The 15,608-nt window shown below is 35.0% G+C and overlaps 2 protein-coding genes and 1 non-coding gene across 5 annotated transcripts in view; 2 read left to right on the forward strand and 1 right to left on the reverse strand.

Moving 5' to 3' along the window:
* Positions 1-4,256, forward strand: part of LOC106639188 (glycogen synthase kinase-3 beta) — a 42,121-nt gene extending 37,865 nt beyond the window's left edge. For 2 of the 3 annotated variants that reach the window (XM_089594527.1, XM_014352670.2), the window contains 4 exons: positions 11-248; positions 811-1,004; positions 2,436-2,906; positions 3,026-4,256. In XM_089594527.1, the coding sequence (XP_089450653.1) occupies positions 11-248; positions 811-1,004; positions 2,436-2,903 (900 nt within the window). In that variant the 3' untranslated portion in view covers positions 2,904-2,906; positions 3,026-4,256. The remainder of the gene's footprint in view (positions 1-10; positions 249-810; positions 1,005-2,435; positions 2,907-3,025) is intronic. The other variant, XM_089594526.1, reaches the window with a different exon arrangement.
* Positions 4,257-11,025: 6,769 nt separating this feature from the next.
* Positions 11,026-15,290, reverse strand: LOC106639186 (leucine-rich repeat-containing protein 58). The gene is made up of 5 exons (XM_014352669.2): positions 14,877-15,290; positions 13,004-13,488; positions 11,716-11,932; positions 11,440-11,629; positions 11,026-11,245 (listed from the first exon to the last, which is right to left on the reverse strand). Exons 2-5 carry the CDS (start codon positions 13,480-13,482, stop codon positions 11,079-11,081), a joined length of 1,053 nt encoding a protein of 350 aa, XP_014208155.2. The 5' UTR covers positions 13,483-13,488; positions 14,877-15,290; the 3' UTR covers positions 11,026-11,078.
* Positions 12,357-12,477, forward strand: LOC111643300 (U5 spliceosomal RNA). Its single transcript, XR_002759683.2, has one exon. It is a non-coding gene; the product is annotated as a U5 spliceosomal RNA (small nuclear RNA).
* Positions 15,291-15,608: the final 318 nt, after the last annotated feature.

Raw genomic sequence — 15,608 nt, forward strand, 5'->3', positions numbered from 1 at the left:
GTCCTTGCAGCTGTACATGTACCAGCTGTTCCGCTCGCTGGCGTACATCCACTCGTTAGGTATTTGCCACAGGGACATAAAGCCGCAGAATTTGCTGCTCGACCCGGAAACTGGGGTCCTCAAGCTCTGCGACTTCGGATCGGCCAAGCATCTCGTCAAAGGCGAGCCCAACGTCTCCTACATATGCAGTCGCTACTACCGTGCTCCTGAGCTCATCTTCGGTGCTATTGACTACACCACAAAAATCGGTAAGAACAGTTTTTTTTTTTTTTTTTTTTTTTTTTTCTTCTTCCACTACTACTCTGTCTTCATGTTTAGTTAGGAGTGGTCAAAGGAGACGTATAAACCCTAGTTTTTAGTTAAAAAAAATTTATGATATGCTATCCGAGATTTCCTTGCAACCAATGAATTAAGTCCGAAAATCGGTAAACTCTAAACTCGTTTCGTGATTCAATAAGTGGTCGAAGAATAATCAGGTTCTTTTGATATAATATAGTATGTGTATTTATTTGCGAAGAGGTATAGAGTACCGATAAAAAAATTAAACGTTTTCGATTGCAAAATTGTTTCGGGTATCAAATAAATAATTTTTCATTCTCACATGTTTATGCTGAAATTAGCGCTTCTTATCTTAGGTACATTTTCTTTCTGGTGACAAACATACAATATTGCCGGCAATAAATCAAAACGTACCACAAAAAAAGCTGCTGGTGCTTGGCAATTGCACAAATACGCTTGTTGTTTGCCAAAACGTAATTCTTGATGGAACGAGAGAAAAAAAAAAAAAGTTAAAAATAAAATTATTTTCAGACGTGTGGAGCGCTGGTTGCGTGCTAGCCGAGTTGTTGCTCGGTCAGCCGATATTCCCTGGTGACAGTGGCGTTGATCAGCTGGTCGAGATAATCAAGGTCCTCGGTACGCCGACGCGCGACCAAATCCGCGAAATGAATCCCAATTATACCGAGTTTAAATTCCCGCAAATAAAAAGTCATCCGTGGAACAAGGTAAGCTTATCAACGTTAAACAACGCAAAACGAATAATCATTTTTTTTTTTTTTTTTTCTTTTTTAGTCAATAGCTCATAAGTTCATGCTAAGCTCGCACTTATTGCATTTCAGTAGAATCATTTGTCTATGTGCAAGAAAAAAATTTTTTTTTCCTCAAATTTGTTGGTACGATTAATACTAACGTAATGGTTTTATGAAAATGAACTGATTAATGCAACTTCAAACGCGTATTAACTCTATGATAATCATTGAAGTATATATTATTATCGTTATTTAAAAAATTTCCAGGTATACGTAATAAAATTGTTTTTTTTTTATTTCTTAGTCGTCTAGAGATTACAGGAAGAACCTTCTATATCAGTAGTACGCGTAAGAAAATCGTTATTAATATTCAAATTGTAAATCAAAGACATATTTACTCATGATTTGCAGTACATGCTTCAACGAATGAGTTTGCCAAAGTGTTCTACCAAGCACCAAAAGATTAGAGTAAGTGGCAAACAAAAAAAAAAAAAAAAAATTTTGGAACGTGTTTACATGGCTGCCACCTATACTACTATTTTCTCTACGTGTTCTTTACATTTTTACTATTTTTTTTGTTTCTGTCTATACATGCCAGCTACATAACTAACAGTAATAATTATCGAGCAGCGAGCTCGGTAATGCAATCGTTATAATATTATTATTATTATTATTATATACCCCACCCCCTAAACATAATTATTGAATTCCAAGTAGTAGTATGACGATAAAAATTTTACAATACGCCGTATTGATCCGATATGATAATAATTTGATGTACAAGCTTATCTGTGTGACAAAACACACAAAAATGCACAAATTTTCATGCATTGAAATATGGTGCAACCAGCCAAGAAGCTTACTTAACTTCTACGAGCTCTATACACAGTGCTTAAACGAAATTTTTCTGTGACTATTAATTTATGGCAGACCTAACGTTACTAACATTGTTAATCAACTATTAAAAATAATAATGTTTTGGATTAAGTATATCACTTACTCCGATTGTTTTGGTGCTTCTTCTCTTAGGCACAAAGACATGCGACTTTGAAGAAACAAAAGCATTAAAAAAAACAATAACAACAACAACTTCACTTAGATTCATCTATCGCATAAAGCATGTTATACGAGCTTACAAGCAAATTTCGACTTCGAAATCACGTAACAGATGCATCATAAGAGCGCCACGTAAAAATTACTATTCAGAAATAATAATAATAATAGTAAAAATTACGCCTAACTTATTAGTTGACCAATCATTTCATTTCCATGAGCCAACCTCATACATATATAATGTGTCCACAAAATTTCGAAAATAATAATCATACTTTACAGCAAACTTTCATCCGCAATCTGAAAATAGTCAACCTTCACGCTTAACGATCCAACCCTTTGACATTCCCCCAGGTGTTCAGGCCGCGCACGCCCCAGGACGCAATGGACCTCGTCGCCTGCCTGCTCGAGTACACGCCATCGCTGCGCATGACCCCGCTGGCAGCTTGCGCCCACAAGTTCTTCGACGAGCTACGCGAGCCGTCCACGCGGCTGCCGAACGGCCGGGACCTACCGCCCCTCTTCAACTTCACCCCGAGCGAGCTGATGATTCAGCCCCAACTCAACTCCATCCTCGTGCCCAAGTACATGCAGACGTCGTCCACGGCGACGGACGGCGCGGCGAGCCAACAGCAGCAAGCCACCTCGCAGGAGCCCGGCACGACGTCCGAGGCGTCGTCGACCTCGGCCTCGGCGTCCGCCACCCAGGGAAGCGCCGCTGCGGCCAACTCGTCTGCCGGCAATTCGTCGAACGACAGCGCGAGCTCTACGCAGACCGGCACCACGCAGGTCGCCAATCCCAACCAGTCCAGTATGGCTTAAGGGGTACGTTGGTTTACACCTCACCACAAGAACACTGTACTTGCGAGCGCGTTAATCAAACTTTTTTTTTTTTTTTTTTTTTTTTTTTTTTTTTTTTTTTTTTTTCATTTGTTCCTTCGCAGGTGTGCGCCCTTTGGAGGATATTCGGCTTCTTTTTCTCATCTTCCTTTCTACCTGGCTCTTGTTTTAATTTGACTTGTAAGAGAAACAACGGACGACTCAAAGAGAACGTAGAAAAGGAAAACAAAAGGACGACCATAACACGCAGACTAATCACCGCGAGGGATATGGTAGAAGCACAAGTTTATAAAAAGAAGATAAGCGAGATATTCGTCTCGTCTTGACAGGGCTGTCGGGCCCGAAGCACTTTGGTTCTTGGGGCGGTCGCGCGGGCGTCGTATTTAATTGCAGAAGAAGAAGAGGATGAAAAATAACGCAAACTTTGGACACTGTATTGCTGGGGATTGACGTACATATGAAAACATAGCCACGCTATATTCAACGTATTCTCACCTGCGGGACATTTGCTTTCCTTTCCGTTTGAAACGAAGAATATTTTGAAGGAATTGACGCGAATGAGCATCATCCGTGGGATAACTTTTCTTTCACACGCCACACCACACACGTACACGTAAGGAACATAAAAATACGCGAGTTACGGTTCGTAAGAATTTGCCTTACGAAGTGATGAAAAACAGAAACAAGTGAAGAATAAAAAAAAAAAAAAAAAAAAAACTGGCCACGCGACTACGTAACACGTAAGACGCAAGTGAAAGCGAGTTTATTGTGTAAAAGAGTGCGTCGAGAATGAGAGCGCAAATGGTAATCACTTTTTGTTTTCTGACGACAATGGAACACGACAACACTTTGTGTTTTTTAATCGTGGAACGATGGCTTGAGGAACAATGTTGTGGATGTGTCGTGGATTTGATATATCCCTTCCAACGTAGATTAAAGGTTTAAAAAATTTAAAAATTAAAAAAAAAAAGTAAAAGAAATGCAAAAAAGCTTTGTGTCACTCACAAAATCGAACGATTGAGAGGGTTCGTTTGTTGACTTGCGTATGGTCGAATTTGTTTGAATTGTACATACAGAGAACGCTGCGCTCTAGCCCGGTCATTTTTAAAAGGAAATCAAGGTGGGATAAATTGAAAGAAGAACAAAAAAGAAAGAAAGAAAATGAAACGTGGAAAAAAGCCCATGCCGCTCGGAATAGGAGCCACAATATAGTAGCAGTCGTGTGCATATACTTACGGCGAATTGTGTTACGAAACAGCGGTTGAAAGGAAAACCCTCTAATTTTTCTCTACACGCGATTAGAAAAAAAAGAAAAAAAAAAAAGAAAGAAATAAACTACTTTATTCTGAACGAACGTGAATGAAAAATCAAAGGAATGCGCAGCTTTGTTTCGTTCACGTCATCGTACACTGCTTTTCTTTTTTTTTTTTTTTTTTTTTTTCAAGCTTTTTTCCTTCTAGACATATTCTCTTTTCAAAGAGGTAAACTCACATATACACACACATGTCAACTCAGAAGCTCGAGAATCTCGTGGAGCTTGAGTATATATGAAAGAAGTATGAAAATTCTTTGTTTGTCGTGTAAGACACGTGCGAAATACGCAGCCGATTTCTCGAATCGTACATCAAAGATTTGATATTGACTTTCGACATAGGTGATCGTAACAAAGAAGCATATGCCAGATTTCAAACGTACAAACAACGTTTTAGGTGGAATTTTTTTTTTTTTTTTATTTATCATACGTGATTTTAAGGATTTTACAAAGTAACTTTTACTATATCTTATTTTAAATGTCTGAAATAAGTGTTGGCAAATCCAAAATAATAAATCGAACGTGCAGTATTTGTAAAAGTTTTGAAAGAAAGATTGATGTGCACAGTCAGAAATATATAACAAATCACCCTCACATGTTGCATAATAACGCGTTTTTATTCAATAGTTATTTTTCTTCAGTTGGTAGTCCATTGGTCAATTGAAATTCAGATCTATCCAATAGACTTTTCACACAATGTTGCTCACCAAACATGCAGGCTGTTTGAAAAAATTGTGAAAGTAAAAATAACTCTTACAGTAGTAAAAATCATTTAAAACAGGGCTCTCAGTCATCTGGTACGGCTCGTGTTAAACGCGTAAAATAAATTTTGTACATTACACGAAATATATGTACACACACATTGGTTTTTTCTGTAAACGGATTTTGTTTGGTATGACACATTTGTATTGTATTGGATGATATTATTTTTTAACTAGGTCGCTTGACTAATAAAATTATTTTTTAACTAGTATCAATCTTTTTATTAAAAATACTAAAAATTTTGCGATTTCACGTTGAAAAAAAATTTAAGCAAAAATTTGTTGTGTGGTACGATTATCAATTTTATATTTTTGTAAAATGACACCATGTGCAATTTTTTTTTGTTTTTAATTCGACAAAAGAAAAAAAAAATGGAGAGAATCACGAAGCTTCTGAGATATCCAACGTATCTGGGGTGTATATTTTAATATGCCTTATCTTGTAAATATAAAGGAACAAGTTGCTACGCTCTACTTCCTTATCTTAACAATCGAAGAATAAAATTTAATCCCAAAGCAGCAGTAAGAAACTAATATAAAAAATAACTTCTGAAGCATATAAAAAATACACATTTTTCAAAGCAGTGCAATAAAAAAAATTTTCAACCGCCCAACGTACACCTACATATCACAAATGTGTTGGTGACTGTCACATCTTAAACAAACTAGTAGAGTTCCTCCCTTGATACAAGGCAATTGTTTATTCACCTTGTACACGAAACGGAATAAATACAAATTTGCTGAGTGTATGGTGGAAAGTCAAGGCTCTGCTAAAAGTATGTGTCCTATACACAGCGGCCTTTCATTTTTTTCATGTATTTTTTTTTTTCAGTTTTAATAGTGCCGACAGTCGCAATGACATTTTACAAATTATATATTTTTAAAATGACGTAAAATTATCGCTTTAACTGTAGTTATTTTTTATTTTTATTATTACTAAGATAATGTGTACAATAACTTTTGCGGAGGTGTATGATCGTTGGTTTTTATTTAGCTACTTAATCTTTTCATTTTGTAAAACTGATTGTTCTCTTGTATAGGAGAAGTATGTCATAGATTAATATGATTCTGTTTTCCGCAATTTCCATAAAGTAAATTTGTGGTTCTCTTATGTATCTTTGAAGCAATCTCTCTTTGTATATTATATTATTATCATTGTACCGCTTAAGAGATGTTTTAATGCTCGTTACGATAACCAATAATTTTATTGGTTGTATAGGCAAAAATTGATCGTTTGTATTATATAAAAAATCAATTTGAAAATAGTAAAATAAAGATGTACAATGTATTTATAATCAATTTTTTGTCTCCATCAAAATAATGGTAAAAACCAATTTACCGTTATGGAATTTGATTTCTTTAATGCGATCGCATCGAAGCGAGAATGTTTATACGTAGAGAAAAAGCTCCGCAAGCTCCGGCAGGTTGGGCTTTTTTCCGACTCTCACATTGCGTGCACGAACTTTGTGTTTTTACAACTGATAAAATAAAACACACGTTTTCTTGGCTATAAGTTTTTTTTTTTTTTTCTCTATAAATAATTATCTCAACGATTTTATGAACTTGTATGTACGTTTAATATTAATTAATGGCTGAATCGACAGAAGTAAATATATGTATGTATAGTAGCGCAATCGATTGGCGACGTGTCGTCCTTATACGAGTTTTTCCAAATAAAAAAAAAATAAATAAATAAAAGAACAAAAAAGAAAAAAAGGATTAAATCACAAAAAAAGCGACACTTTGTTGATCTCTCTATCACATATTAGAAAAATAAATACCCACGCTATGTAAGAAAAGTAAATATAAACAGAAAGATTGAATGAAAGTTGAGAAACGAAAGAAAAATAAAACAAAACACAGCAATCGAGTATACGTTTTTGTGTGCATGTAAGTGTGCAAGTTAATGTTAGCAAAAAAAAAAAAAAAAAAAAAAAAAAAGAATTGAATAATAAATAAACAAATAAAAAAACAAAATAAAATGTTGATCGTATGTGCGCCTTTTACGACAACCTATCCGTATGAACACAATAACATCTATATATTAATGAGATATAAATAAAATCGTATAAAAAATAAAAGAAAAATGATCATTGATTCGTGTCTTCTCTCCACCTTCAAGTGTGTGCGTGCGGGTTTTTAGAAAAATGGGTGTGTACGTAAAAAAAAATTTTCTATAGTAAACATAGATGAGAAAACAAAAACAGCCTGAGATCTTTTTCTTGTAGGGTAATCAATCGATTTTATAAAGCTCGCTTTGTGCCCTTATTTAAAAATAAGATCAGAAAAGAAGTAAGTAAACAAAAAGGTTGTAGTCTTAAAAAAATATTAATTTAAAAAAAAATGTTTTTTATTGTTAAGTTGCGCAAACGGCGGTACTTAACGACAATGACATTAATCATCGGCACTGGGTGATTTTTTCTCAAAAATATTTGAACGGTTTGCTAAGGAACAAACAAATCCCTAACGTACAATCCAAAGAAGAGAGAAAGTATTCTTTTCGAGTTTTTATTTATAATTATTATTATTATTTTTTTTTTTTATGTTTAATAGACGGCCTCAATATAAAATGATAAAAAGCAAATCGTGCAAAACATAAACACAATTGAATTGAAAAAGGTGCGAATCTATAGAAGAAGCCTCTCGTTTTATTGATATATATATATAAAAATATATATACAATATTATACGATGGAATGGCCATCCATATGTATATTTTTATCTCGGTTTATATATGGTAAGTCGAACGAGTCCATGTAAAATACGGAACGTCTAAAATTAATCATATAAATGATAAATAACATTGCTAAAGTTAATTTAAGTAATGATTAATGGACTAACGATACAGATAAATTATAATAGCTTGTGAGAATAGGGTGTGAAACTACAATTCTGCTGGAATAATGTTAGATAAATTACTAATTCCATTCCGATTCCTTCATTTTGTCTCCAAGAACCTATACGTTTCTGGCAAATATGCAATAAAACTGTAAAAATGGCCCTATTTTCTCTCTAGAATATACTATTTCATTATAACTTTGTTGAGGATTCGATGTATGATTATAATACTAATTTTTTTTTTTTTTTATATCAAATTTTTACATAATTTTACGAATACGAAAATCTTTGGTGTACATAAGTATATAATATTAGAATTGCGAGAATACGTGTACTGCTTGTTAACTTGAATTGTATAGAATTTTATGTAAATAATTGATTATTAACGTGAATTGAAAATCCATGATCGAAGTTTTGTAAATATCTTGTTTTAAACCATATCCTCTGGATTTTGAAGCAATCGGTCTACTAATATTAAGTATCGCTTTGAAAAGAAATCGGAAATCAGAGGTATTTTTCAAAATTTACTTTCACACTATTTATAAATGTGTACCTAAGGGCACTTACGTTGAAAAGTTTCTGAAGCGAATCCCGAATGGAAGATTAACAAAAATAAAAAAATGACTATTAATTTGTTTAAAAAATAATTGGATTATAAATGGACGATTCATCAAGGACAATTTTGATGGACACCGACACCGAAGCAAAGAAATGTACTATTAATGTGACGAAATTTTCAGTGTTCAAGATTAGTGTGCAGTGCGTGTTTGCGCGAGCCGAGCTAAAGAGCAGCTTGGGTACAATATAATTATACTTTGTAGATAAATGTTAAACACGGCGACAATTACCCTACTTGATTGTACTGAATGAAAAATAAAACAGTGCAAATGAGCAACAAAAAAAATTAAAACGACTTTGTGGTAACCACAGCACTGATTTTAGCTATGATAGCTATGAATTACTGTCGATCGATGAGATTACAAAAATATAAAATTATACATACATTTAAGCAAAAAGAAAAGTCGTGTTGGCAAAAATAAAAATTTTAATTTATTTTTCCGTGGGTGCAATTTAAAAAAATCTTTTCGTAAAAGTAAACGTTTTTTATATAATCTACTTCTCGCTCATACTTTCAAATATTAGCTGAAAAAAAAAAAACCCAACTTTTCCATATAAATATTTGTAACTGCCAATGTGGTATAATGTAATAAACACAATCCTAAGGATCTTTTTTATTAAACAGTACATAAAAGGATTGTTGAATAAAAAAATAAAAAAATGTATCTGCCCAATTTCAAAGTATTTTCTAATGCATAAAAAGAAGCCTATCGTAATAAATATATTAAGACGACTGTAGGGAAAAATACTGAAGTCGAGTACACTATTAGGTAAATATATTTATCAAGTTAAAAGAGAAACACGCTTCATCACAAGCTTACTCGCTGCGGTTGATCGCAATTTTTTCATTTTTTTTTCTTTTAACGTTGGATTTTATATGTTGAGTATCTTGAACCGTTAAAATTATGTTTCAGTTAATGATCGAAAAGTTTTTACTAAATTTACAATGTCCAACGTAACATAGATGAAAATACAACACGTAGTGCCCGACCTTTAAATGTATGTACGTGTAAAAAATATCGTCTAACTCTGTCAGAACCAAAAATTTTCGTAAGACTTTAATAGTAATAAAAGTAGTGATTATTTTGCGTATAAATATCTTTAATACATACATAAGTACGGAAACGAAAGAAAAAAAAAAAAAAAAAAAAGGATGAAAATTGAACTATGAAAGTTTAATAATCGCGTCGACGGCATGTGTACTATAGTCTAACTGTTAGATAAAGATGGTAGGTAGTTTTTCATCACTGGTTCCTTCGGTTAAGTAGAAGAATACACGATTTTTTTTACTCAGTGTGCTGTATATAAGAGTTGAAATATTAACAATTAAAAAAAGAATAAAGTAGAAAGATACTCGTGATAAGCGAACGACTCGAGGCAAAAAAACTGAGTTTTGTTCGTCTTTCTAGATATCTTATCTAAGTACTCTTAAAAAAAAAAAAAAAAATGCACGACAAGAGCGAGTAACATATTTGCAGCAGCGTACAGACAATTGTAAAACTGCGCAACGACTTTGTTTATACGTACCAAACGAAGAAAGGGAGGGAAGTGAATGGAGTGTATAATAATATACGCGCGAGTCAGAAGAAAACAATTAAATAGACAAAGGAAAAATAAAATATCGCATTATATAAATATATATATTGATACAATATTTGTAGCGTAAGGTACTATTAAATGTGTTATAAAAAAAAATCGAAAACCGATCGCGATCTGGCGCAGGCCACGCATATATTATTATTACTGTACATTTTTGTGGTTTATTTAACAATAAATAATAACAGTAATGTTAATCTTAACACTTAATTCTGCAAATCCCATTGTACTAATTTATTTTTTATTCATGTTTATGTATTATTCCTAATATTTTTTCATGAATCATATTATCGAACAATTTAGTTTTCACTAACATCATTTATTTAAAAATGACGTATTCATATATTGAATGCATTGATAGTTTTTTTTATACAAATTAACTCTTAAAAATAATACAAGTCACATACATATTTCAACTTATTTAGTAATCATTTTTTATATATTAACGCTATATTTTTTCTGACGTGGAAGAATAAATATGTATTTTCAATAACATTTTTTTCTTCATATTGTTGTGTTTAAAGAACACTATCTGATTTCTAAAAATATTATTAAGACTGCAACTTTGTATCGAAGTAAATTTTTTTTATTAAACATTCAAGTAAAGCGCTCTTCTTTCATTATCATACTAACAACGATAATCGAGAAGGAAAAAAAAAGTATTGCGCTGATCGAAACTTTTCCTCGAGTAATCACTGTAATTTCAATCACGTGTAAGTACATACTTATATAAGAGTGAAGTTGAAATGATAAAAAAAATCACAAAGTTCTTTGAAATTGTTTTTTATTCGTTTCAGTGATTGATAAAAAATAATAATAAAATGAACATCACAAGTTGCTCTAGTCGTCAATAAAATTATCGCAGCAGATAAGTTGTGCACCATACTCATACAATTTACTAACTATAGCTCTTTTTACTCATTAAAAAAAAGGAAAAGAAAAAAAAATTGTGTCTGCATGACGCTTTTATTATCTAAAAAAAAAAAAAAAAAAAAAAAAAAATTAAAATTAAGACTATAAACAAATTGTTTGTCAGCCCAGCAAGACTTTGCGAATCATGGCTCCACTGACTACCTCCTCGTCACCTTCGCGCGGTCCTATGCATTTGCTGCTGCAGAGATACTGTAAAAGCGGTAACCTGTATTTGCCGCAAAAATCGACGAATTTTACGTGCTCCACTCTGTTGTCGAAGAAAACACCTAAGAGAAAGCACAGAAAAAAACAATACATACCTTTATTCATCGAAAAAAAAAATTTTTTTCTGCAGCATTATTCTAAACTTTAATTATTTATACCGATCGCCCGATAAATTAAAAAAAAAAAAAAAAAAAAAAATGGCAATTAGGCACTTGGCGACCATAGCACATGCGAACCCGATGGAACAAATATTCACCTTTACACAGACTGTTGACGCATCTGTGAGCGCTATTCAAGTAGTCGATCAAGTTCCTCGGCAACTCATCTTCCCTGTAAGATATTTCGTTAGTTTTGACCACACGAGCTGCCAATTCCAAGAGCGACGGTGTATTGTGCGTCATGTCCGAGACGAACCTTACGACCAGCGGGTTGTCTCTCAAAGAGAGCTAAAAAAATTACGCAACGGGTACATAATCGAAGTCGTGTACACGTTTTTTATGGGCGCAAAAATGCATCAAGCAATGTATATTACCTCAGTTAAACACCTAAGAGTAATAATTTCGGTCGGTAACGTCCTGAGACGGTTTTTGTGCAACTGTAGGGTCTTTAAATTTTTAAGATTCGCTATCGAGCTCGGTAGACTCTCCAGCATGTTGTCGCTGAGTATGAGAGCCTGCAGGGCGGTCAGTTGGCCCAGCGTCGACGGCACGTCTGTTAGCCTGTTGCCACCCATTGACAGTATCTGTAAACTAGACGATGCATCAAAGTTACAGTGAATATCAGCTTCGTTATCACATGAATAAATCAATATTTAACTTTAATGAAAAACCGTTGGAACTGATCGGAACGAACAAATGAATATGGTCGTTATCTTTTAATTTGAAATAGTTAAAATTATTCAACATAACGAAATAGTGCGTTTACACACAACTTTTTTTATAAACTACTTCACTATGTTCGCTAAAGAAAATGATGAAATTTTCACTATTTTACATTTAGGGAGCTGTTTTTAAATTTAAATTTTCCCCCCAAACTTTTGCGCATGCGCTCGAAAGTCCCTAACGATCCTAGTTGTGAATTCAATCGCTAGATGGTTTAAGCAAATAACGTTACCTGCCCGAAAGAGAAAAAGTGTTTTGTAGGGCATATAAAGTTGTTTGATGCTCATCGTAGTTACTCTGGTTTCCCTTCATAACACGCATAAATCTTTCGCCTTTTACTAAAGATTTCCGTGGAGGGGAACACTTGATGAGTCTAGAGACCAATTTTTTGTGTGCCTAGCGTAAGCTAGGCCGACAATCGAATACAAAAATAAAACTCCCCTGCAACAACACCCTGACTTCCGACCCAATCGGGCACATTCAGGTCTTGTAGGGATAAACCACGTCGTACCGACTCCTCGTAAACTCCCACGTACAGGGCGTACCCAATGATTTACGTCGATGAGGTACTCATGCATTGCTGCATTGTTATAAATAATCATAGACGATATGTATGTAGTTAGCAGCGTAAATTACAGATAATTCATTTTGGAATACTGTAATTTAAATGTCTGGAGCAACTGCGAGTACTATATAATTGTTAATTAATCTCACACTGTCAAATGTAATATTAATAACGACGTTGTAATTGATCAAATTGCATTGAGCACGATGCTATTATTATTGAACACTTAATATTTATATTTGTTATGTGATAACTATTTTTTCACCGGTCCTACAACGGTAACGGTAAACATGTTAAGCGCAAAAACAAAAAGAATAAATCAGTGAATAACGATGACGCGAGAAACAATTGTGTGTACGAGATTCAAAGCTCACCGTTGAATCTTCCAGACATCCTTGGTGATCTCGCTGATGAGATTCCCCCCGAGATAGAGGTACTTGAGTCCCGTCAAATCGAGCACCTGCTCGGGAAACTCGGTGAGCCTGTTGCCGCTCAAATTGAGCTCGACGAGCGCCGCGAGGCCCTCGAAGCTCTTGGGCAGCGAGTCGTTGGTCAAATTGTTGTTTTTAACCGAAAAGCTAAGCAGTTGCCCGAGTTCGGCGACAAAGTCGGGCAACCGCTGGAGACCGCAACTCGAGAGATCGAGGGTCGTCAGACTCGTGAACCGGGCTATGCTGTCCGGGAGGAAAGTCAGCCGGTTCTGGTGCAAGAGTACCGTGTCGATCTGCTCTGGCGCCGGGACGCAGATGAAGTGCTCGTGGAGGATCCCCGAGTCGAGCATCAGGTAGGACAGGTCGAGGGTTTTGGTACGGCTCGAGTCCGAGTCGCTCGAGTCGGACGTGTAGTTCTCCATTCCTACCTGCGATGGGATTACAAAAACAAATTGATGTAATTAGATGTACGGACAAAGTCGGCGCGAGTGGTGACTTGGTTTCTCGCGGTTTATCAGTCAAAGTCATCATTTCATCTTATCGCGCGGTTTTGTCGTCCACTGCAGACGGTCAGACCGCGGTTCAGATAATTGCCTTCTTTCTTTTTTCAATTGTATTTTCAGGTGATTCTTTTTACTTGCTTTACGTGTATTGTTTTTGTTGCTGGTGGAGAAAAATACTCCCGATTTTGTTCGTTCGTTGATGTAAATCCAACTATTGAACTGAACAATTGTTACTCGTCGACAATCGATATAAGAAAGCTATAGAGAGTGAAACATTTCCATCGCAGATTTAACCCACGTGTATGTATTTTAAAATTTTTTCACTTTTTTTAACATTGACATTTCGTGGTCAAAATGACATGTCATTTGGTGAATCCTAAAATTCTCGGTAACACAATTGTAACGTATTTTATAAAAAAAAATTTCAACTACGCACTTGGATTTTGATTGTACGTGCAGGTTCATTAGAATTAAAGTGATGATCGAAGCAATCGAAAACGCTGTATCTTTTTATTAATTTTTTTGCCCAGCAAGTTTATACATTGCATTCGGCATATCTCTCGTTGCAAAAGCCAATTGATACACATGTAAAAAAAAAAATCAAGGAAATAAAAAAACTTCTCGGTATCCGTCATTTATATTCGATAAAAAATGTCAAGTATATAATACACGTCATACTTTTTTTAATACTTACACATGGAACATGTAACAATGAATCTATTTATGTTATCGTGTGGTTATAAAACAATCGAGTACCGCAAGAGTTAAAATTAAATGAAAAAAAAAAAAAAAAAAAGTGATAGAACGGGTCAAGTACCGCATTTACGTTAATCCGCGGATTTATATTTCTGTCGTGAATAATCGGGTTTTTGTTTTCACCACCTCAATCTCTATACTTAATACCCCGATGAGTCTCTCACTGCAATCTGTACCCATAAACTTATTCGTGATATTGCAATTGTTTGAGTAACCTTTGTGATACACAATCAATTACTTCTAAGTCGAATTATATCATTATGTGCAATCACTACGTGTTATATTGGCGCACAATGCGTGGGCCTGTTTGCACACGATGTATAGAGAGAGAGAATAAGTTACTTGCAAGCAAAAAATATTGCTAAAGAATCGTCGAAACAAACGTTAAAAAAGAAATTCTTGTCCGATCGGAGATGACAATGAATTATAAAAAAAGCATACACACGCCCATTGGACAAAGCTTGTCATTCGTCTCTGTTATTTTAGGTTCGATTTTTCAAATTGCTAGACTTTCGAACTTCCTCGATGCTATAGTGCAAACACTCGCAATGACTTGCCTTTTTCCTTTCGCACTCCCTCGTGGATATTGTTGGATATATTGTATGTGGGACACAATTAACGTACACACGAATCCCCCCCCCGCACGGAGGAGAAGCTGTGCGTGAGTATGTACCAATTAAAATATACTGGTAATAAGTACTGTTATCACTCCCGAACGAGCACTGGTCGGCCCATCGCGACGCGACGACGAAAGATGGCTTTTGCAAGAGACGTATCGGAGCGTCCCAGCGCACGACGGACTACTGACTCGATTCACTCGATCTCTTTCCCCCGACGACGATCTATCTCTTCTCTGGCGTTTTGCGTTGTTTTTTTTTCTTCTACTTCTCCTTATCGGTTATCGGAGGCAGCAGCTAGTGATCGTCTCGACGTGATATCTGTGTAGCGCTTCTGCTCTTTATGTATTTGTTTTTTGCGTGTATACGTGTGCACTGGCGGGTATACAGTGTATACTATACACTATACAGACTACAGACCTCCTGGTGGAGTGGGGCCGAATTTGTTGACAGATGGAAAGTGCAATTTTTTTCGAGTTCGAGACGCGGAAGATCCACGTGACGGTTTCGTACTGATTTTTGTTATCGCGGTCCTGCGATTGGTCGTCGACGCCACGGGGTTTCCATTTTTAGTGTGTATTGATCGTTTCGTTCGAAAAAGTGTCAAGTAGGTTTGTCTTTTTGATGTTACCGTAAATCTTTGTGATTTTTGCAAGATAGAGCGTCTTTATA

The sequence above is a fragment of the Copidosoma floridanum genome, unplaced genomic scaffold (assembly GCF_036245765.1).
Source record: "Copidosoma floridanum isolate Cflo_tuat_1 unplaced genomic scaffold, Cflo_Japanese_pri ptg000021l, whole genome shotgun sequence".
Lineage (NCBI taxonomy): Eukaryota > Metazoa > Arthropoda > Insecta > Hymenoptera > Encyrtidae > Copidosoma > Copidosoma floridanum.

Bases quoted from the DNA above. Each gene is read 5' to 3' on its own strand.
- LOC106639186 (XM_014352669.2), bottom strand. From the start codon at position 13,482: ATGGAGAACTACACGTCCGACTCGAGCGACTCGGACTCGAGCCGTACC. The intron at 11,630-11,715 runs GTAATATACATT...TAATTTTTTTAG, and splicing joins CTCTTAGGTGTTTAACTGAG to CTCTCTTTGAGAGACAACCC. The intron at 11,246-11,439 runs GTGAATATTTGT...GCTTTCTCTTAG, and splicing joins CGTCAACAGTCTGTGTAAAG to GTGTTTTCTTCGACAACAGA.